This window comes from Aspergillus candidus (genome assembly GCF_002847045.1).
Source record: "Aspergillus candidus strain CBS 102.13 unplaced genomic scaffold BDW47scaffold_21, whole genome shotgun sequence".
Classification (NCBI taxonomy): Eukaryota; Fungi; Ascomycota; class Eurotiomycetes; order Eurotiales; family Aspergillaceae; genus Aspergillus; species Aspergillus candidus.
In genome coordinates, this window is record NW_020194026.1 from 322,289 (window position 1) to 342,604 (window position 20,316).

Genomic DNA, 20,316 nt, shown 5'->3' on the forward strand with positions numbered 1-20,316 from the left:
ACTTGAAATACTCTGTCAACTCCCATTCCCCCCGGTCCTCGTCAACCACCTCTCACCCCACGATCAAACACCCCCATCCCCACAAGCCCCCCCATGCAAAACCCGATGCCCCGGCACATCATGCACAGGAACCTCCACAGCAACAGTAACCTCATCACCCGTATACTCCGTGAAATGGCCCTCAGCACTAACGTCACGCGTATCCAGCACCAGGATAGTCCCCCTCTCGCCACCACGAATCCATGCCTCGTCTTCTGAATGAGGGAGAGTGATGTGTGCGAGGCCGGAGAGAAAAATCACCCATCTAATTCACGTTCAGCTATTGTTAACTTTTCCCTTTTCCCTATCCCCTCTTTTTTTATTGTTTCTTTTCGGGAGCAGGAAGACGGAGGGGAATAAAAAAGGAGACGGGAGAAACATACTGCAACCCGGGCGCATTATGCAACCCCCCATCAAACCGCGGCGGAATCATCGTGTAGCTCGCGTTTCCCGACAGGGCCCCTAAAGAAAGCGACGCCGTGCCTGATATACCTGGCTCAGAGGCCCTTTCGAACCCCGGAACGAGGGCCCAGCATTCGAGGGTTGAGTGGTTGTTTTGGGCGTTGAGGACGGTTAGGGTTAGGGTTTGGGGAGTGGTTGGTTCTGTTGGTGGTGGTTTTGTTGCTGCTGCGGTTATGGTGCCGAGGAGGGCTGTGAGGATGGTTGAGGTGGTGAACATGTTTGTGGTTTGTATATATGGAGGGGGGGATTGAAGGTGGATAGTGTGGTGGGTAGATATTTGATCTGAGGGAGAGCGATACTACTGTATATATTGGAAAACTAGTGAGAGGGCGGGGAAAACACGAGGATAGGTTGAGGATTAATGAGTGAGTCTACAGGTCACGCACTCGATAATATCTGCAACATGACCCACTAGAAGCAGGGTCTCTGTATAATATATGAGAACTACTTGATTGTGAATTGACATGGATGCAGGATACAATTTGCGGGTGCAGATCCACCCCTTGTGTAACCATTCCGATGCCTCATTTATCCCTGGCGATTACACTTCATACAGGTGTGCGAGAGAGTCGTGACCATGTGGAAAGTGACAGGTTAATGATATCTGTTGCAGTAAGTACATAATCCACCAGTACCAATTTGGCTCTACAGGAATGCGAACTGGACATGACAGAATCAACAGAATCAACGAATGATCTCCTTTCCCGGCTTCTCAAATCCCTCGAGTGCCTCGAGAATCTCACTCCCTCCGTACGGACCAGTTCCTTCTATGGTAGCCCTTGAGCTGGTCCACACCTCGTGGAACTTCAGAGTTTGGTCGCTGGATGCCACAATGATGCAACCTTCCTCGGTGGTTCGTGAGCACCATAGACCACCCTCTTTGGCTCGGGGTCGTATAGCTGCCCCGCTGGGTACATGGCCACCAGGGTCGCTTTGCTCCCGCCCAGTTAGCCTCTCGAGTATGGTCGAGCTGTCAGGGGGAGAAGAGCTATCCTGGCTTCGCAGCCTTCGCAGCATATAGGCAGGGGGTCTCCCTGGGTAGCTAACGGCACTGAGGGCACGTCCGCAATCACCATACTCGTTATTCATCAAACCATCCCATGGGCTTCCATGTGGGCCCCAGGGTATTGCAGCAATCTGTTCGCAACTCGGCCAGGCGAAGACAGCGATTCGGAAAGGATGCTCCGGCTGTGCGAATCCAAAAGTGGCAACAATCTGCCGGCGGGTCTTACTCCATATTAGGCTCGTTACCTGGGCGAAGACGTTAATAGTAGCCAGACAAGCCCCAGATGGTGTGTGATAAAAATGAATGGCTCGATCGTTTGATCCACCCCCAGTAGCAAGAAGGGACGGTCTCCATGGGGCAAAGGCGATCGCTTTGACGGCTGCAGAATGAGAGAGTCGATGCTTCTGGCAGTTCATCGGAATGTAGGTCGTACGGCCCTCTCCGGCTATGAGACTTCCCGTAAAGTTGAGAAGAGCCGTTGCTAGAGGCGCACTGCTGGTTCGAGCCAATGGAAGAAGATTATTTGTACGGTCACGACCACTGTGCACCCGAGAGTTGCCAAGCCCTAGAGCCTCAGTAAGCGCATCTTGGTCGTTCGTGTGCTCTGAAAGAGTTCGCCGTGGCATAATCTTCTCGAGCTCAAACAGCAGACACGTGTTGTCGTTGCCCCCAGTTGCAAGATAGGAGCCATCCGGCGACCACACTATGCCGCAAATCTGCTGTGAGTGGGCAGATATTTTGACAAGCAAGGTCATCGAACCATGCCAATTATACTGAGCCCGGACATCGTCATCTGACCATTCCACAGAGTAATACCAGACAAATCCATTGTCGTCACCAACAGCGAGATCCTCTGTGTCTACCTCAATCTGCGGGAACCGTTCTGAAGGCCTTCGTGATTTCGTTTGTTTAAACGCAACACATGTGATGGTATCCGGATGATCTATCCGAAACCGCACGGATGGTTCAAAGACACTCCAGAGACACAGCATGCCAGAGCGCTTACCAATGGCTAAAATACTTTTACTGCCATTTTCAGAGGAGAAGGAGAGCGATGTCACATAATTGGAGGTGTGTTGGTCCTTCAGGGGTGGGCGCTGCACTCCAAAGGCCTCCGACCAAAGATAAACATGGTTACCAAGACCAACGGCGAGGACACCAGAAGTAGCCGAATACGCTAGAGTTGATGAATAGAAATCATCTCGAAGATTGGGAGCGTCCAAAATGCGGAAGGGACGGGTTGGGACTGTTCTGTCATCCCCTGCTCTCAGTCCATTCATCGTCCCTGTGGTTCCATTGTCAGTAACCTCAAACTCCGGTACTCGAAATAATACACATGGGTCATTCATAGTATGTCTAACCATTGGCAAATCCAACTCTGATACATTCTTTAACCACACATGAAAGCCCTGAGAATCCAGTGACCTGCGAATTTCGGTTCCATGCCAGATACAATATTATCAAAGCAGCATCATGACCCGCGTGGAGACCATTGACAGGCAATGAAGGGCTAGCCCATTTTGAACTTACATTGACCCCTTTCAGCCCTCTTCCATGCGTTCTCTTTCCAAACTAACGGCGAGAGTCGTTCGTAATTGGGAGAAGATGGACTCGGCGTGAGCTCAAGCAGTGGCCAAAGTCCAGAATTTGTTAGCACCCTTGCAGCGGGGTCGAGATCCAAGGCAAGCGCAACTCTTGACTGATATTTCTGTACTCTCTCTATTGATGCAGCCGGCGGCAGAAACCTGGCCGCGTGCATCGGAGCGGTCGTTCCACTCGCATGCAGATTTGTCCCACCAAACACCGCACCAGGCTGCTGCGCTATGGCAGCTGATGAGCCTCCGACGTTCCATACGGCACCAGCACTGATCTGTCTGCGTAATCCGTCTATTCCACAACCTCCCCCGAAAGCGAGATCATCGACAAGATGTGGGCCGTAATGAGGACGAATAACAGGTACCCTTGGACTGCTTAGAGGTCTTCGCGGCCGTGTGGGCATGAAAGGGTCCTCTCTGAGTGGGCGATGCCGCAGGATCCTTTCCTCGCTGCTCAATTCTAGGGGATTTCTCCCGACCTGGAACTGTGTTGGCAAAGAACCTACAAGCCCACGTATTGATATAAACCTATCAGACATCATATGGACTCCCCTCCGTTTGAACGCACGCCTCCTGTCTCGGTCAGTTGCATTCTGGGAAGAGGTGTGTGTCGTGGACGGAGATTGACATGTGTCACTGGCGACGTAGAAATTATTGACTGGTTTGAAATGAGCTTTGGAAGCAAGTGTTCTATCTCTTGGTGTCTCAGTCAGTACCAAAGGAGTGTATATATCGGGTCGCGAGCGAAAGTCAGGCCCTATGAGGGTGGGAGGCGTAGCAGGCGGTTGGGACGATGTCTCAGATTCGCCATCTTCTGAAGAATCCGTGAGTTCGGGTGTCAGATATCCAGATTTAGACCCTCCTGATGAGTATTCTGTCTGCCAGCATGAGTCCTGGCTCTCATGTGACATCGCTATGGGCACTCTTTCAGATCAGTGGGCAGACACAGTAGTCGATAAGTGACGCTGGAGTAAGGAACGGATTGCCCAACCCGCTGATGTGAAATGAGGCCATAGAGGTAAGACTAGTATTAATTACTGCTTGAAAGATAGTCTCTCATGGTTTGGTAAAGGAGGAAGAAGGAGAAGGGGAAGAGGAAAGTGAAGATCGGTGACTGCGAGGGTCGTTATGTATAGACCACGTGATACTTCCAGATACGGCAAGTGGCAGCGGCTTCCCCATCTAATCAGCCAAATGGATTCATCCATCTTACTATCTACTAAATCCTCGGTTTTGATTCTAAGAAACATTATAGGGGCTCCCTTGAATGATCACACTTACTGCTTGGCTCGGTAGTAATTCTCTCCAGAGTCAATATGGCCAGCGTAAACACTCACCCGTCTTTACCCATCTCACCCCCTACTAATTATTGGCTGGGCAGCATGGAATCCCCCGCTATAGTGTACAGACCGAGAAGTCCGAAGAAGTTCGCCAACAGGAGCTCCGCAAAATTGAAAATTACCGTCAGATAGATCAACAGGTTCGAGAGAAGGTTAGAACTGAGTTTCCGGTAAAGAATTAATGGTGGACTGATTGACCAAACAGGTGGCGGAGCATCAATATACACCAGAAACCCTGCAGAAAATATCCGAGTTGTTGAGCAAAAACCCGGAGTACTACACAGTCTGGAATCATCGGCGACGAGTTCTACAGCATGAATTCGCACAGGCAGTGGCGAGTTGTGTCGAGGGATCTGCATCAGACCGGGTCGCAGCACTGATCAAGGATGACCTACAGTTCTTGATTCCCCTCTTGCGAAGCTTTCCTAAATGCTATTGGATATGGAACTATCGCATGTGGCTTCTTGAGGAAGCCAAGCGACTACTTCCGCTGCCGGTAGCGCGCCGGTTCTGGCAAGAAGAACTCGGGCTTGTTGGCAAAATGCTTAGCCTCGACAGCAGAAATTTCCATGGCTGGGGATACCGGCGATTCGTTGTTGAATCGCTGGAGCATCTCGCACCGGAAAAAGAAAGCATGGCACCGGCTGAATTTGAGTACGCGAAGAAAATGATCGGAACTAACCTATCTAATTTCTCGGCCTGGCATTATCGCACGAAGCTTATTCAACGGCTGATGGACGAGAAGTTGGCCAGTGATGATGAACGGAAACAGATGCTTGATGATGGTAAGTTCAACTGTTGGTGTTTGTCACCAAGTTTTCAGCTGACACCTGGTAGAACTGGACCTTATCCACCGGGCTCTAATCGACCCATATGACCAGTCATTGTGGTTCTATCACCAAAACCTGATGTGTACCTTTGATCCCTCAATCGCTCAGCATACCATGGCCCCGAATCTGAGTGATGCCGAGCGGGTGGAATACCTTCGCAGGGAGATTGACGAGATCCAGGAGATGCTGGATGGAGCGGAAGACTGCAAATATATCTACCAGGCCCTCATTGACTACACCTTGTTGGCTACCAAGGTTGAGGGGACGATGCACAGCGAGGACCAGCAACAGATCATGGGCTGGCTGTCGGAGTTGAAGAAGTTGGACCCGCTAAGGCGCGGACGGTGGCTTGACTTTGAACAGCAACTGTGCAGATGATATTGGACCTTGCCTCCCAGCTGTAGATTCCCGCATGGCGCATTTTGCAAACCATTTTATCTTCTCTTCTTTTCTCTAATATGTACATACCTATACATAAACACATACACACGTATATATATAACAAGACATCAACATAAAAATAAAAATAATATCTTATATATAAATAGATCAATATCTACCATAAATAATGCTCCTATGGATGATCGTAACTGAAAAGGTAGTGGGGCCCTCCCTGGCTCCAGTGGAAGGAGGTTTCCGGGTCGGTTTCAGAACAACAGGTGGCGTCCCCCTGGGGATAGGATTGGACTATTTCCCTATACTCTATTAGTAGCCAATAGACTGTGAAAAAAAAATTAAAAAAAAGAAAGAAAGAGAGAAGCAGCAATCCGGACCATATCCAAGTTCCCCACCTATTGGGATAAACGTCCATCCAGGGGAACGGTGGGTTTTTCTTTCCTTTTTTGGAAGTTTTGGCCAGTTGACGGTGGACGGTTGATCACTATGTAGATAGGATGATTATTGGTGAATTACCTAGTCTTTCCCCAGGGTCGAGACCCGCCAGAAAGCTTTTGGACCAGAATCCATCCCAAAGGAACAACAATAATACGCAGCTGGTGCTCCTCCGCCCGCCTCCTTCCCCTTCTTCTCTCCTCTTCTGGCTCCCTACGAAGTCGTCATTTTCATCCTTCTCCCTCTCTCTCTCTCCCTCCCCTCCCTCTCCCCGGACTCTTCTCTCCAACCCTTCTCTGGTGGGGAGCTTGTTTTATACTTGTCGTTGCTTTCCTTGACCCTTCTTCTGCTTCTCTTTACTTTCGTCATACCTGCGGGTTTTGTTTACTTCGTCTGCTTGGCCAGACTTGCGTTCAACAGGAATCCTTAGTTTCGGAACGGCTCATTCCCCTGGTGGCTTTGGGTCCTCATTCCATCCAACCTCCCCTTCCTCCCTATTACCTCTCCTTTTCCCTCTGATCCACACCGGTGGCTTTCGCGATCTGGCTTTCTTTTTGACATTCTCCCGTGTTTCGTATCATGGCCTGTCCATTGATCTAATCTCGTCCCAATCTCGCATACCGCTACAGCCTCGCTTATCACCTCGGCTTGATATCCCGCGGATTGAATTCCAGACCGCGCAATACTCCCCGCGCGACCGACACACCGACACACCATGTCTCAACGGGATAGCAGAGATTACGAAGGGGTGAGTGACTCCGCTCGCCTTCCGGTTGCGCGAGGATGCCAAAGAGGAAAAACGCTAATCCATCTTCTCTCGCTTCGAGCAGGAGACCTTCGACGATGCCTCCGAAGTTCCTCAGTCCCACAGCAACCTCAGCGTTTCAATTCCCCAGGGGTCATCAACGCGCTCTCTAACCGACAGCTCACCCAGTGGCTCGGGCCAGACCCCGCAACTCCCTGACGCTCCCTCTCCTCAAACATCTGCCTCGCAGGAAGAGCATAAACAAGCCGAAGAGAAAGCGACGGATGATGCTAGTTCGGACAGAGTGTCGGAAGCGGAAACGCCCCGCGACCCAAATCACAAACCACAAAAGTCCCCATTATTGACGGCTCGCCGACTATCGACCACATCTCTTGACGAAGTCAATCTAGCCGGCGGTAATAAAGACGGAGAATCCCCCGAAGATCCGGATTTGCACCAGGAGGCCGAGGCCAAACCAGTCTCACCCCCGCCTTTGCCGTCGAGAGACTCAACGTCGACCCAAGGTGTCCAGGGCCTATCTAACAACCTCCCCTCGGTCCCGTGGGCTCCTCCTCCGGTCAACAAAAATCCCCCACCAGCTGCGCCGCCGCCGCCTCCGGCGCGCAAACTGACAGGTCCATTTGCCTGGCTTTCTCGGAACTCCACGGGCGGCAAAGAAGTCAAATCTCCTCCCCCGACTGACCGCCGAAACACCAATGCCTCGGAATCGACGGTCTTTAGCAACTCGGAGATGGCTGCGGAAGATGGGGAAAGAGGGAGACCAAGACGGAACAGTCTGAAGGACCAATTCAAGCAGCTGCGGATGCGAGAGGAGAAACAGGTCTCGGAAGCCGACGATGGGAGTGTCACGTCTGGACGTGGCAGCATCAGTCACTCCGCCGGAAGCCCGCCTCCCAGTATACCCGAAGAGGGGCATGAATCGTCGGCCGCTACTTCGGCAACATCACCCCCGAGTACATCGTCCACTGTCAATCCGAATCTTGCCCCGGGCACGGTCTCGGGCTTCTCGACTTCTGCGACCGATGCGTCAGTGCCCGTTGATTGGGAACTCTGGCAACAGTTGGTCAACGGCGGCGCCCAGGCGTTGAAGGGTGCCAACTCGGACGATTTGAACGCGGCAATCAAACGGGGAATCCCGCAAACCATTCGCGGGGTCATCTGGCAAGTCCTGGCTGACAGCAGAAACCCCGGTCTCGAAGAATTGTACAGGGAATTGGTTGCGCGCGGTACGGACAAGGAAAGGCATCACTCCGTCAACGGCACCGCCCACGAGAATTCGACAGCGTCTTCGTCACGCTCGTCTATTCGCTCTGAACGCTCTCCGTCGGTCGCGCATTCGGTCAACGGGTCACCCAGCCCTACCCGGGAGGCCGACCCTGAGAAGCTGACCAAGGAGCAAGCGAAGAAAGCCAAGGATGAAGCGGCCGCCCTTCAAAAACTGGAGAAGGTCATTCGGCGCGACTTGGGTGCACGCACGAGCTATTCCCGCTACTTCGTGTCGCAAGGCAACCAGGAAGGCCTCTTCGGTCTGTGCAAAGCCTACGCTCTCTACGATGAAGCGGTAGGTTACGCCCAAGGCATGAACTTCATCGCCATGCCTCTGCTGTTCAATATGGACGAGGTGGAGGCGTTCACCCTCCTGACGAAACTTATGAACCAATACGGATTGCGTGAGATGTTCATCCAGGATATGCCAGGTCTCCATCGCGCCCTCTACCTCTTTGAGCGACTCCTTGAGGACCTGGAGCCAGCCCTCTGCTGTCACCTTCACCGGCGCGGGGTCAACCCCCAATTGTACGCCACTCAGTGGTTCCTCACCCTGTTCGCTTATCGGTTCCCCCTGCAGCTGGTTCTTCGCATCTACGACCTTATATTCGAAGAGGGTCTGGAAAGCACTATTCTGAAATTCGCTCTTGCCATTATGCGGCGCAACGCAGACACCCTTTTGGGCATGAAGGACATGACGCCCCTGACGGCCTTCCTGAAAGAGCGCCTGTTCGACGTCTACATTGACAAGCAACCTTCGGCGTCGTCGATTCTGGAAAACGGATTTTTTGGAAGCTCGGGGGCTGCCGACAAGGAAATCTATCGTGCGGACATCCTGGTCCAGGATGCCTGTGCTATTCCTCTTGACCCGGTGACCATCAAGGCGTACACGGCGGAGTGGGAAGAAAAGGTGCGAACCGAGAAAGAGCGCGAAGTGGAACTGGAGAGCTTGAAGCATACCGTGTCCACTCAGAGCTCTCGGGTGCGCCTGCTCGAAGAACAAGCGGAGGCATCCGACAAAGAGCACGTTCAGCTGGCGTCTGAGCTTATCCACGTCAAGGTTGAGAACGAAGAGCTATCCGACTTGAACGATGCCTTGAAGATGCAGGTGAAGGAGCTCAAGAACGTGTGTGACAAACAGCCCGCCGAGGTCGAGGAGAAGCTCCGGACAGAGATGGACCGCATCATGAAGCGCAACATCGAGGTGCAGAACGAGAACCGGTCTATGGTGGAACAGATGGCGGAGATGGAGAAGGAGCTTGTCGAGGCAAAGATGCAATGGGCCGAGGTGAGTTCTTGGACCATTACCAACATGGCACAGCAGCGAAGTGAGCTAACAAGGAAATGTAGATCAGCGAAAACTACGAAAATCTGAAGCAAAAATGGGGTGATCTCCGCAAAGCTCTTGGATAGATTGCCGCTTTTTCTTCTTGTGGCCACTATCTCCGGTTTCCCTTGGTGTATGATTGTACATTTAGCCGGCGAATCTTGGACAACGGCGCGACACCGCGATTCTGGATGATCACGCCACTGATGTATCACCATTCCTCTCTATCTCGACCAAGCTCAGCCGTCCCGGCCTGGGCCGGGGTCGGGTTTCTTGACTATGACCAACTTTGAACGAAAATTTCCCTCCCGTCGGTGTTTCTCATTTAGAAGGCGGGTGTTTCTGTCTTGCGTGCTTTTCTTTATTTATTTCTATCTCCCCTTTGTTTGTTCTGTCAGCCTTTGGGCATTCTTCAATGTGTTCTCCTGAATGTGCATGAACAGTATGTCTTGCATGCAGTGTATATCACGAAAAGATAGGTATTATTCGACTATCCAATCGATCAGTCAGTCAATCAATCAATCAATTCATCAGAGTTGATAGAATTGTATATGTCTAGCCAACCCACCCAGTATATACATCATCCTTCCATCCTCACTATCGTCACACCGTACAAGAAATCGAACCCCCCCCCCCAAGAAAAAGATTTACAAAATACTCTCATAAAAAGTCGTCAAAACATCCTCCTTGACCGGCCCCGCAATCTTCTTCAAATCCTTATGCGCCTCGCACTCCTCATCGTAGAACTTCATGTCCTCCATCGACGCGAACGTCGTCTTCACGGAAATGTTGTACCCCTTGTTGCGGACGTCGGGGAAGGAGACTCCGACAGCTGCGGAGGTGATGTAGGGTTTTCCGTCCTAGATATCATCATAGTTATTAGCGATGTTCTTGTTTTTGTGTTGCAGGAGTGGTAGATGCTCTCTTGGCTTGTTCTGCGGTGAAGACAGGTGGAGAGAGGAGGGATGGGGTGTGCAGTAAATGCACGTATGTATGCACGTATGTATGTACTTGCTGCAGCAAAAGCAGGGGAAAGAAAGGCATACCTTAACAGCCGTCTTCGCGAGAACCTTGTACTGCTCCAAGACGCGGTCTCGGTCCGCTTCGTTGGGGATCTTGAAGAGGGTGATGCGTTCGATGGGAGCCATTGTTTGTTTTTGTTCTTCTATTGTTCTGTGGTGTTGGTGTTGGTGTTGAAGGTGGGGTGAGTGAGTGAGTGAGTGAGGGGCGGAGATTGCGGATAATAGTATAAGGATACCAACCAGGCTAGTGATAGGGGATGGGTGAGCGGTTTATATGGTTTACTGACGCATACTTTTACTACGTACTATTATTACTTTCTCGGCTTTATACAGTCCTATCCATAGGTACTGGACGTGGGGACGGACCGACTCTGTGCGGGGTATCTCCGAGGATAACAATGGATTGTTTTCGATGGATGCTCCGCCCATTGTATTTACCTACCTACCTATTATATCAATAATTATAGCTAGTCGCTATACACACTGCTAGTGTTATAGAGTCGATTTTCATATTCCTGCTGACAGTCTCTGCTTATAAATACCTGGATGGCGTCAGTTTTGGTTGAACTGGTCCGGATATTCGCGGGTGTGTAGCTTGTCCGTCATTTTGTAGTGCGGAATTTGTCCGGTTGGGCTGTTTCCGCTTGGCTGCGGAATGGTCGTGTCTGCTTTTCATACTGTGTTGGGCGTTTGTTTGACTACTGTTTTATTGGGTGTCCACGGAGACTTCGAATGTGACGGCAAACTTATACTCCATGATAGTACAAATGACGACTAGATAGATACACTATAGATTCCCCCTCGAAGCCTGCTCCCGCTCCACAGCCTGAAACAAGCTCTTGAAATTCCCCGCCCCGAATCCATCAAAACGGTTGCGCTGGATCACTTCGATACACACCGTCGGACGATCCGAGAGATGCTTGGTGAATATCTGGAGCAGGTATCCTTTCTCGTCAAAGTCCACCAAGATGTTCAGTCTCTCCAACAGGTCGAGGTCCTCATCTGATTTCAGCTCCACTTGAGATAGACGCCGGCGAAGGTCGACGTAGTACTCGTGTGGAACGCGCAGGAATGAAACCCCTCGGGCTCGGAGATTGGTGATTGCTGTGACGATGTTGTGCGTTCGGAAGGCGATGTGCTGGACGCCGGCGCCGTTGTAGAAGTTGACGAACCTGAAGACCCGTTAGCTGCAGAGAACTAGAATTTTGAAGTTGAAGGGGTACGAATACGTACTCCTCAATCTGTGGCTTCCCCTTGCCGGGTGCCGGCTCGTTCAAGGGCATTTTGATCACCTCGTTCGGGGAAGACACCACGATGGATCGCATGGCGGAGTAATCACCGCACATGTTGCAGTCGTCCACTGTCCAGTAGCGGTGGGAGTTTAAACATCTTCGTAACTATGCCACTGCTCGTCAGAGACTTGCGTGGATCCCCCGGGAGACGCGAATTGGCTTACTATTCGACGACTGGGTCGAGTCCATTCCACGGTTGGTTTCCGACGCAGTGGTCAATGTCAATAAAGTCGATCTTAGGTAGCAGGTCATTTATTGGATCCTCTTCAGATACCGCTTCGTATCCAGGCAAGAATGGGCCGGTGTATATCTGCCGGTTGACGAGCGAGTGTACGGTATCGCCGTATGCCCCAATGGTGGCCATTTTAACCGGGCTATTTTTGCCGTCTCGTAGAGTAACCGGGCGTACGATTGGCCGTGCGCCACAGTCCACTGCGCGCCTCCAGACATCGTCGACGTTTCCTTCAATCTGGAAAGCGACATCCTTGACTCCATCGCCATGTTTAGTAAGATGATCGTGCATTTCAGTCAGAACGGCCTTTTCTTTCTTCGATATATCGATTCCCATCTCCGAAGGACCGCAGACTGGTGAGCCGAGGACAAATACGGCCTGTCCATTGGATACCACACGAGATGTTACGCTTCGGGATCCAGTTTCGGGGCCGCAGTATGCAATCTGCTTGAATCCCATACGGCTCACATAGTATGATGCTGCCTGCTTGGAGTTTCCAAGACACCAAGTAATATGGTCAAAGCCGACATATTCTGGGCCCAGGCTGGAGGGGAAGATATTTCCTTAGGTCTTCTCGAGATCCATGTCTGCACTCTTGGAGTTGAAGGGAAGATGGAAGATCATGTGGCCATGTGTTGGACCTCGTGATATTTGTGCTGTCCGTAGGGCGTCCACCCAGATTTTGAATCCGACTATCTGGCTCGATGGTATATATCCCACAACCCAGACGAGGAGACGAAATCCAGTCTGCGTTTGGGCATATATGCAGGTTGTTGCCACTTCAGATAACGTTTAAACAGTCTGTAGTCGATTGTCGATTGAGCTCATGAGCGGAGACTTCAATGCGACGCATCATGACGAAGTCGAAAAGAACGCTCAGGCGACGGTCGGATCGACCTGCTCGATAGGTAAAGTTCTGTGACCCATCGGTTACCGCCATGACACTGTTATTCAGTCATGTGTGACTTTGCGAGGCCCACGGCCATTTAAATCCCTCCTTCAGCTTTCAGCTCGTCGCCCTCTTTGCAAGTATGACCGGTTTCGTCAATGATCATTGACAGGCTCCGGTCGATTCTTGAAGATTATCTTAAACTTCACGATCTCGGCGATCTCCAGCTCCTCGAAAATGCCGTCAGTGGCATTTCGAGCATTGTGAGATTCGGCCTGCGGCTGACGTCGCTGTACCACTGCAAAAGGGTTCGGCAGCTTCTTTACCTCCCCCGTCATCCTCTGGTATCTCCCGACGTAGAGGTAAACCCTTTTCATCCATTTCGTGTCGTCCGGCGCGGTGGTTTGCGGCGAGTAATCTGGAAACATGAGTTTTCCAACTGGGGTTTCAAAGGTGGTGCTGGTTCCGGACCCGCTGTTGGGTTCTTCAAAATCGACTTCATTTTCCGGCAAGTTTATTGTGCCTTGGAGCTCTAGCAGTGCGAGTCCGGAGGGTGTCTGGAGGAGTTGAGGGAGAGGGTTGTCCGCGGCGGAACGCGTCACAGACGCGCGGGGGTGAAGGGGAATCGACGGCATTTGGCTGGGGTTGGCGCTCAGATGGAGACTTCCAAAATTCGCGAACAGGTAGCGGACTGAAAGGCGCGTCGATCGTTGAAATTGAGTATAATAGAGGGTGGTAAGCTGAGTTACGCGTGGTGAGGTCGCGGGGTCGCAAATTTTGGGGTGCGGGCTTCCGCGCGTCCGTGGAAGATCCTTGGCTGTCCTATCAAGCGACAGTCACTGAATTTCTGCTAGGCGCATCGATGTACCAGGCTCATGTCAAATCATGCAACTATTTTGCTGGATAAAACATGATTAGCTCGATCGTATTGTATTCGCATTGTTCTTGATTAGCTTCGGGTCATAATCTACAAACTCAAACATCTGGAGGTGAGAACTATATATATATACATAATAAAAACACTTGAAGACAATATATTGCTACTGCCTATCAAAAATCACTATTGTACAATCTGTATGCAATAATCATTATATCAACCGCCTGATGGTCTAATACAAGGATCGTATAGTGTAAAACCATCCAATACATGATGATTAACAACACATACGGTGCTATGTAAGAAAATGATATGAGGTTATTATTGGAATTGACGGCCGTCGATGATGTAGGTTGCTTGATACGAGTTTAGGCACGACCACTAATCGCTAGACTTACGAAAAGAAAGTCTCTGATCGGCGCGGTGGTGGGCGGGAGGGACAGTTGAAGTCTCCCATATGTGCCACTACATACCATCCATAATGCATAAACAGGACGACGACCATCTAGGAGATGCTTCATCTTTGGATCCTTTCGCGGTGCTTCGGATGAGACCGGCCATCCACATGAAATGTGGCATTTCTCTCTGCACAGACAATGCACACTCTCCTTATAAGGGAGCCACGGACTCATCAAAGATATGGACCGTGATCTCACTTGTCCACGGTAGTCGAAAGTCAACTTTCACCAATCCCGAAATAATGGCTCGCAAGCAGCCTATCTTGCAACAAATTCTCCTCCAGCCTGAGTCTTAGTAGACCAGGAGGATATGGGTCAAGTGTACTGCGTGTGCAGGCCACTCGAAGGTTAGATGAAGCCTCAATAGAGGGAACCAGTAGTCCAACCCGGGTCGTCTCTTAAGGGGCCATTTTGCGATAGCAAGCGTCTTCCAGATTTTTGAGACCACTGATAGCCTCTTGCACCACCTCTTCATCCGTGGCCCCTACAGAAGCGCGCATTTTCCCGTACCGCAGGTCGCTCAGCTCTCCAACAGTGGTGTTAAGTTGTGAAACAATGGTGGCTGCGCCTTTTTCTACCTCGTCCATCTCCTGCTCGATACTGGAGCATGCTGCCTCCATAGAGGAGAGTAGGCTAGAGACCGAATGGTAGTCGCCAGGGCCGGCTGAAGACGCCTGGCCAAACAATTGGACGTCCATGTCCATCTCGCGCTGGTCATCCATGCTCATTCCATCGACGCCGGTGCGCATGACGGACTTGCGAAGCTCTGCCTTTTGAAGTTCACTTTGTCGCAGTTCCTTGTCAATATTTTCATTGACCAGATCCATGTCTTGTTCTCGAACTTGCTGCAGTTCGCGATAAAGAACCCGGATGTGCGGGTGAGCGCGCAATCGCTTTGGAAAGAGCTCTGTAAATTGCTGCAGCGAGATCGCTGTCGGCAGAGGAGCCGGAGAAAGCAGGAATTTGCTTAGAATAGAGGCTTCGGTTGGAGCCATGATGACAACCGAGGGATCACAAGAATAGGTTTGAGTAAACGCGTATGGATCAAGGCGAGTGAAGATAGTTAAATGTACTAGATTAAGATGGGTCCTCGAAAACCGTAATTTGCCCTGCAGTACACCCCTAGTTATGTGGAACAGTAGCCGTATTAGGTAAAAAGTATGGGGCGATAAATCGATAGAAGATGGAAGACTGAAAGAATCAAGGAAATGTGGAGGTGGAGTTGAAGTTGGATGAGGCAGTCGGCGCGGGAGATCCAACTGATTAAGTTGCCGTTTTTTGAAGGGCGCGCGCGTCGACTTTGTTCCGTTTCCTGGCGTCTTCCTTTCTCTTCGCCAACACACCCACCATTCCATCTTCTTGTCACCGCCACCCGTTCTCTGTAGGGAGTTCATATAGCACTTGGCATTCAGCCAGACGAATACCTTAGTATCGCCCAATTGGGACATCAAGACCACCCTATTCACGGGCTGCCCTGGACGCCGGGAGATAACAAAACCCGCTTCTTGTTTGCTTGTCACGGGAAGCATCGTTGACAGGCTTGCTGCGACTGCATTTATATACCTGGCTGCTCATCCTTGTATCGATCGTTCTTTCACTGCGTGGTCGTATCTCAATAGCTTTGCCCCTCGCGTGTTCCGAGGCCGAAGGATCTTATCCTATTGGTTTTCTGCTGCTGTTGGACACCTCCCAGTGAAGTGATACCTCCTTTTGCCATCGCCGTCAGCAGTATTGCGGTGGCTGGTAAGATGGCTCCAGCAAGTCAAATGCATTACCAGAAAGATGAGAAGGTTCTCTGCTTTCATCATGAGATCCTCTACGAGGCGAAGATCCTTGACCTGAGGCATACTGACCCCGACGACCGGAAGAGTCCATATGAATACCTTGTACACTACAAGGGCTGGAAAAACACGTATGTATAACCTCATTGCCTACCACTCTCACGCCATTTTCATCTTCAAACTTGAAAATTTTGCACTTTACTGGTGTCAAACTGGACCCTATATAGACCCGTCTTGGTCGCGTCATGAACTTAGCTGACTCTAGCCAGGTGGGATGACTGGGTGCCTCAAGATCGTCTTCGTAAGTTCACAGACGAAAACAGGGAGCTAGCCACAACCCTCCGCCGCGAGGCCGAGGCGGCTTTCCGCCAGAAGCCCAACAAAGCTATCATGAAGAAGAGAGGTGGCTCCGACCGCAGCTCCGCGCGGGGAAGTGAGGAGAGACAGATGTCCGTACCTGGACGTGGTACGAAGAGAGCGCGAGAAAATGACATCGAAAAGGTAGATTTACTCCCATTTACTCTATTCAGTGTTGCACACACTCCTTGGGCGTTCTTTGTTGCCGGGTGTGGTGGCAAAGGAAAAGAAGCGAGCCGTGTAGTGTCTGAAAAGAATTGAATTGAGCCATCTTTGCTAATGGGTTTCCAGGAGGATAACTTCTACGTGCGGCCCTCAGTAAGGATTGTCATGCCAGACAATCTAAAGTCTCTTCTCGTCGACGACTGGGAGAACGTGACCAAGAACCAACAAGTTGTGGCTTTGCCGGCCAAGGCCTCCGTAAACCAGATCCTTGACGACTACATTAAGGAAGAAAAACCCAAGCGAACAACCTCTGCTGATCTCGACGTGCTCGAAGAAGTCGTCGTGGGCATCAAAGAGTACTTTGACAAAGCCCTTGACAAAATCCTTCTCTACCGATTCGAGCGCGAGCAGTACCGCACTCTCCGCAAGAAGTGGGAGGAGGGGACCGGAGATTTCGCCGATAAAGGCCCGCTTGATATTTATGGCGCGGAGCATCTAACGCGACTGTTCGGTATGTTTCCTCCCCCGTGTCCCAGTTTCTGATGTAGAATTGTTGCTAATGCCAACCCAGCGACCATGCCCGAGCTCATCGCACAGACAAACATGGACCTCCAGTCCACCAATCGACTCCGCGAAGAACTCTCCAAGTTCACCATCTGGCTCGGCAAAAACAACAGCCAGTACTTCGCGACCAGGTACATGACTGCGAGCAACGAGTACATCGAGAAGTCCCGGGGCGTTGCAAATCCCACTCCCGGAACCGCTACCTCGCGCCTGGTTTGATGTGTGTGGGGAAGAACTTTTTTTGGGGGCATGTTGGTTTTTTTTCGTCGTCTGATTATTGTGAAGTTCTGTTTTCTTTCGTTGAAGCCCTGTGGTACTTTATTGGTCACTTTATGAGCATGAGCATCGCGAGCACTTGAGATTCGGGCAAATTGTATCACTACTACCTAGGTTAGGGATAGGCGAATTTACGGGTCGATCCATTTATTTTTTCTTTCTTTAAATTTCGAGGGATCATGTAGGAAGATCGTAAACAAAAAATAGCGTCAAAGATAGAATAAAAGCTTGAATAAAATAGAGATGCGTATATGCAAAAGCGTTGCTGTCTCACACCCCCCAATCTCATCTCAACCTTCACATTTTCTCGCCCACAAGAAGATACAACGAATTCAAGCAACAAAATCCCTCGCATCGTCCACCGCACACCGCGCCACCCGCTTCAAGTCCGGCTTCCAGTCCGTCTCTCTCCACCGCGTCCACGCACTCAACCCATCAGGCGGCTGGATACTCAGCGTGTCGTACCCTTGCTTGATAATCTTGTGCACCTCGCGCGGGCTGAGATTCTTCTTCTGCGTAGCCGGGATGGGGGCGGCTTCGGCCGAGGCGTCGTCGCCCTTGCTGTTGGGGTCAGTGTTGAAGAGGAGGGTGTTGAAGTGGGAGGAGACGGAGATGAGAGTGTCGATGGCAGCGACGTGGACGTTCTTGGGCGGGGTGGGGTCCGTGATTTTGGCGGTTGAGGGGCCCCTGAGGGAGAAGACGTCGCGGAATTTGACGATGATGGGGCCTGTCTCGACGAGCTTGTAGAAGAGGTCGTCGTAGGAGGTTGGGTCGGGGAGGAAGGTGTCGCCTGAGGAGACGCAGAAGGCGACGAGGTCGACGAGGGTTGTTGTTAGGGTTTCGATGTGCAGGTGGCTGGTGAGGTCGGAGGAGTAGGTCGTGAGGAAGCGCATGAGGGAGAGGAGAGTGCGCCAGAGTTCAGACCAGTGGTATGTGAGGCGGATTTTGTTCATTGAGAGGTAGGTGAAGAGGCGGAGGAGGATGGCGATTGATTGGCTGGGTGGATGTAGTTAGATTTTTTATGTTGGAGGGAAGGATGGGAGGGGATGGATGGGTTTACCTGTAGAGGTTGACGTCGAGGCGTCGACGCAGGTTGTGCGAAAGGGTGTCGATTACGATGTCGAAGATCGCTGTGGCAAGAACCCTTTCCCCAGTCACTGCGGGAAGATAAGGCTGGCGCTGTCGACAGAGACGGATCTTTCGCTTGGTGTCTTCGCTGCAGAGCTGCTTGCATAGGTTCGAGTCCTCCGTGAGGATGCGGAGGACGAAGAGGTTGAGTTCGGCGTACTGTCCAACGCGCGGGGAGCGATATGCGTGGTGCAAGAGATAGGAGGTCAGGGAGAGGAAACTTGCGAACGGAGATTCCTCATTCTCTTTCTCCGGGGCCGCTGTAACCAAGTGATAGCCAAAAAGCTTGTTTGCGTTGGTGAAGTCGTAGGTTGCTAGAAGGATAGCAGCCTGCTTGGCCGGACTGGAAATTGTTAGGAGTGGGTTACTGGCTACGGTAGCCGGATTTTAAAAACGACTTACAGCTGCGCGAAGATCTCTTTTGCCTCTTCTGCACTGGGTGGACTGGTTCGTCCTTTTTTGCCAGAGGTGAGCACCCCCAGGCCAAAGAAGAGTAGAGTGCTGATAAGGTTCCATCCTTCGGGAGAGTCATCTTGTACGGCAACATAGCCGTTTCTTAAAGCGCCACAGGACAGACCGACCCCCTTGACGATCTTTTGGATGCTCGCTTCATTGACAAAGTCATCGAGCCGCAGCTGATAGGGATTCTGGAATTCAAATTTGTTGTAGTTTGCCAGAAGTCCCAGGAGAAGAAATGGCTCAAAGACTTGCAAAGGGGTTTCAGAGTCATGAACGAGCTGGATAAAAGTCAGATTCCGCAATTTCCAATTCAAAGATGAGGCCTGCTATACAGACCTTCATGAGCGAGGGGAACAAGTCGCGATGGGTAAAGTACGAGACCAGGCTGGTTTTGTAGGCTCCGCTGGCCATCGCTGTGGCCACCCGTACACCCTTGATCCGGAGATCAACTAGGGATGATTAGTCTATCTCTGGCGAAGATTTGGCGCCCGCCGGCAAGAAACTTACGGCTGCTGCCATTGCGAATGACCGTATCAAGCACAGCGACAAAATTGGAGATGACGTGGTCAACATCGTCGAGACCAGCAAGCACCGTGATGACGTCGGAGCTGGGGTTGGTGTATTTCTTCTTCAAGACACAGGCTAGAAAGACCGTCAAAGTCTACCGTCAACTGCTTAGAGGCTGACATGAAGAGGTAGCGGCACAAGACACACTTACCTCTAAGGCATAAGAATTGACGGGGTCGGGGCCGGAGCCAGCCTCGCGAATGGCACGCGCAAAAAGTTGTTGAGTTTGGTTCTGATATAGTCAGTACCTTTTTCTTCGTCTGATAAATTTTGGAATTGAGTTTTATTCTGCTGTCGATATCCATTTATAAGGTTATGAGATAAGCAGCATACCTGGAGGGTGAGAGTATCATCGGGACTAAGCTGTTCTAGAACCGCATGAAGCTGGGCGCGATCAGGCGGCAACAGGAAGAACTCCCTCCAAAAACCCTCCGAGGGTTCTGTGTAGTCGGTTGTCTATAAGGCATGATTAATACTACATCACTGGGGGGCTCAAGAGGAATGTGCGCACTTGGAATAGTTTCTCATATAGTTGGACAACCTTCGGCTTGAAGATCTCGGGTCTACTTTGCTGGGTCAAAGGGGAGGATTCCATGGTGTTTTAGATGGGGGGCTGGATTCTCTGTTTAGAACGTGGGATCATCGCAAGCATGACAGAGGAACCAGTTGGACAAGAGAGATAAACTCGAGAAAAAGAAGTTGTTAAAGGTGTAGTAGATGAAACATAACAAACACCAATCAAACTGCAACAGGAAAGGGGGGGTTTCTTTCATAGAAATCTTAAGTC

General features: G+C 51.0%; 9 protein-coding genes across 9 annotated transcripts; 3 read left to right on the forward strand and 6 right to left on the reverse strand.

The window, feature by feature from the left end:
* Positions 1–63: 63 nt before the first annotated feature.
* On the reverse strand, positions 64–2,787 carry BDW47DRAFT_117494 (WD40 repeat-like protein; the record flags this gene model as incomplete). Its single annotated transcript, XM_024815083.1, has 3 exons — positions 64–304; positions 423–642; positions 1,260–2,787. The coding sequence occupies 3 exons, from the start codon at positions 2,785–2,787 to the stop codon at positions 64–66; spliced, it is 1,989 nt and encodes a 662-aa protein (XP_024672251.1).
* Positions 2,750–3,411, reverse strand: BDW47DRAFT_105558 (uncharacterized protein). The gene is made up of 2 exons (XM_024812599.1): positions 3,038–3,411; positions 2,750–2,792 (listed from the first exon to the last, which is right to left on the reverse strand). Exon 1 carries the CDS (start codon positions 3,358–3,360, stop codon positions 3,130–3,132), a length of 231 nt encoding a protein of 76 aa, XP_024672252.1. The 5' UTR covers positions 3,361–3,411; the 3' UTR covers positions 2,750–2,792; positions 3,038–3,129.
* Positions 3,412–4,346: 935 nt separating this feature from the next.
* BDW47DRAFT_30094 (Rab geranylgeranyltransferase BET4) lies at positions 4,347–5,697 on the forward strand. The gene is made up of 4 exons (XM_024818695.1): positions 4,347–4,427; positions 4,484–4,594; positions 4,648–5,227; positions 5,280–5,697. The coding sequence occupies exons 1-4, from the start codon at positions 4,419–4,421 to the stop codon at positions 5,648–5,650; spliced, it is 1,071 nt and encodes a 356-aa protein (XP_024672253.1). The 5' UTR covers positions 4,347–4,418; the 3' UTR covers positions 5,651–5,697.
* Positions 5,698–6,720: 1,023 nt separating this feature from the next.
* BDW47DRAFT_30106 (putative GTPase activating protein (Gyp5)) lies at positions 6,721–9,781 on the forward strand. Its single transcript, XM_024818696.1, has 3 exons — positions 6,721–6,851; positions 6,934–9,423; positions 9,486–9,781. Exons 1-3 carry the CDS (start codon positions 6,819–6,821, stop codon positions 9,546–9,548), a joined length of 2,586 nt encoding a protein of 861 aa, XP_024672254.1. The 5' UTR covers positions 6,721–6,818; the 3' UTR covers positions 9,549–9,781.
* Positions 9,782–10,109: 328 nt separating this feature from the next.
* On the reverse strand, positions 10,110–10,610 carry BDW47DRAFT_125669 (Dabb family protein; the record flags this gene model as incomplete). The annotated part of the gene is made up of 2 exons (XM_024816424.1): positions 10,110–10,322; positions 10,509–10,610. 2 exons carry the CDS (start codon positions 10,608–10,610, stop codon positions 10,110–10,112), a joined length of 315 nt encoding a protein of 104 aa, XP_024672255.1.
* Positions 10,611–11,271: 661 nt separating this feature from the next.
* BDW47DRAFT_131660 (putative 4-hydroxyphenylpyruvate dioxygenase) lies at positions 11,272–12,632 on the reverse strand (the record flags this gene model as incomplete). The annotated part of the gene is made up of 4 exons (XM_024817365.1): positions 11,272–11,656; positions 11,718–11,881; positions 11,949–12,571; positions 12,602–12,632. 4 exons carry the CDS (start codon positions 12,630–12,632, stop codon positions 11,272–11,274), a joined length of 1,203 nt encoding a protein of 400 aa, XP_024672256.1.
* Positions 12,633–13,052: 420 nt separating this feature from the next.
* BDW47DRAFT_117499 (Ctf8-domain-containing protein) lies at positions 13,053–15,227 on the reverse strand (the record flags this gene model as incomplete). The annotated part of the gene is made up of 3 exons (XM_024815084.1): positions 13,053–13,536; positions 14,066–14,069; positions 14,678–15,227. 3 exons carry the CDS (start codon positions 15,225–15,227, stop codon positions 13,053–13,055), a joined length of 1,038 nt encoding a protein of 345 aa, XP_024672257.1.
* Positions 15,228–15,561: 334 nt separating this feature from the next.
* BDW47DRAFT_30128 (MRG family protein) lies at positions 15,562–17,503 on the forward strand. The gene is made up of 4 exons (XM_024818697.1): positions 15,562–16,144; positions 16,283–16,514; positions 16,662–17,046; positions 17,107–17,503. The coding sequence occupies exons 1-4, from the start codon at positions 15,981–15,983 to the stop codon at positions 17,316–17,318; spliced, it is 993 nt and encodes a 330-aa protein (XP_024672258.1). The 5' UTR covers positions 15,562–15,980; the 3' UTR covers positions 17,319–17,503.
* Positions 17,504–17,585: 82 nt separating this feature from the next.
* Positions 17,586–20,297, reverse strand: BDW47DRAFT_30132 (ARMH3 family protein). The gene is made up of 8 exons (XM_024818698.1): positions 20,041–20,297; positions 19,863–19,985; positions 19,681–19,761; positions 19,470–19,623; positions 19,299–19,411; positions 18,906–19,240; positions 18,436–18,846; positions 17,586–18,371 (listed from the first exon to the last, which is right to left on the reverse strand). The coding sequence occupies exons 1-8, from the start codon at positions 20,122–20,124 to the stop codon at positions 17,708–17,710; spliced, it is 1,965 nt and encodes a 654-aa protein (XP_024672259.1). The 5' UTR covers positions 20,125–20,297; the 3' UTR covers positions 17,586–17,707.
* Positions 20,298–20,316: the final 19 nt, after the last annotated feature.

Bases quoted from the DNA above. Each gene is read 5' to 3' on its own strand.
- BDW47DRAFT_30094 (XM_024818695.1), top strand. The intron at 4,595-4,647 runs GTTAGAACTGAG...TTGACCAAACAG, and splicing joins ATCAACAGGTTCGAGAGAAG to GTGGCGGAGCATCAATATAC. The intron at 5,228-5,279 runs GTAAGTTCAACT...GACACCTGGTAG, and splicing joins GAAACAGATGCTTGATGATG to AACTGGACCTTATCCACCGG.
- BDW47DRAFT_105558 (XM_024812599.1), bottom strand. From the start codon at position 3,360: ATGGAACGTCGGAGGCTCATCAGCTGCCATAGCGCAGCAGCCTGGTGC.
- BDW47DRAFT_30132 (XM_024818698.1), bottom strand. From the start codon at position 20,124: ATGGAATCCTCCCCTTTGACCCAGCAAAGTAGACCCGAGATCTTCAAG. The intron at 19,986-20,040 runs GTGCGCACATTC...CATGCCTTATAG, and splicing joins TATATGAGAAACTATTCCAA to ACAACCGACTACACAGAACC. The intron at 19,762-19,862 runs GTATGCTGCTTA...TGACTATATCAG, and splicing joins ATGATACTCTCACCCTCCAG to AACCAAACTCAACAACTTTT.
- BDW47DRAFT_30128 (XM_024818697.1), top strand. From the start codon at position 15,981: ATGGCTCCAGCAAGTCAAATGCATTACCAGAAAGATGAGAAGGTTCTC. The intron at 16,515-16,661 runs GTAGATTTACTC...ATGGGTTTCCAG, and splicing joins GAGAAAATGACATCGAAAAG to GAGGATAACTTCTACGTGCG. The intron at 17,047-17,106 runs GTATGTTTCCTC...ATGCCAACCCAG, and splicing joins GCATCTAACGCGACTGTTCG to CGACCATGCCCGAGCTCATC.
- BDW47DRAFT_30106 (XM_024818696.1), top strand. From the start codon at position 6,819: ATGTCTCAACGGGATAGCAGAGATTACGAAGGG. The intron at 6,852-6,933 runs GTGAGTGACTCC...CGCTTCGAGCAG, and splicing joins ATAGCAGAGATTACGAAGGG to GAGACCTTCGACGATGCCTC. The intron at 9,424-9,485 runs GTGAGTTCTTGG...AAGGAAATGTAG, and splicing joins CAAAGATGCAATGGGCCGAG to ATCAGCGAAAACTACGAAAA.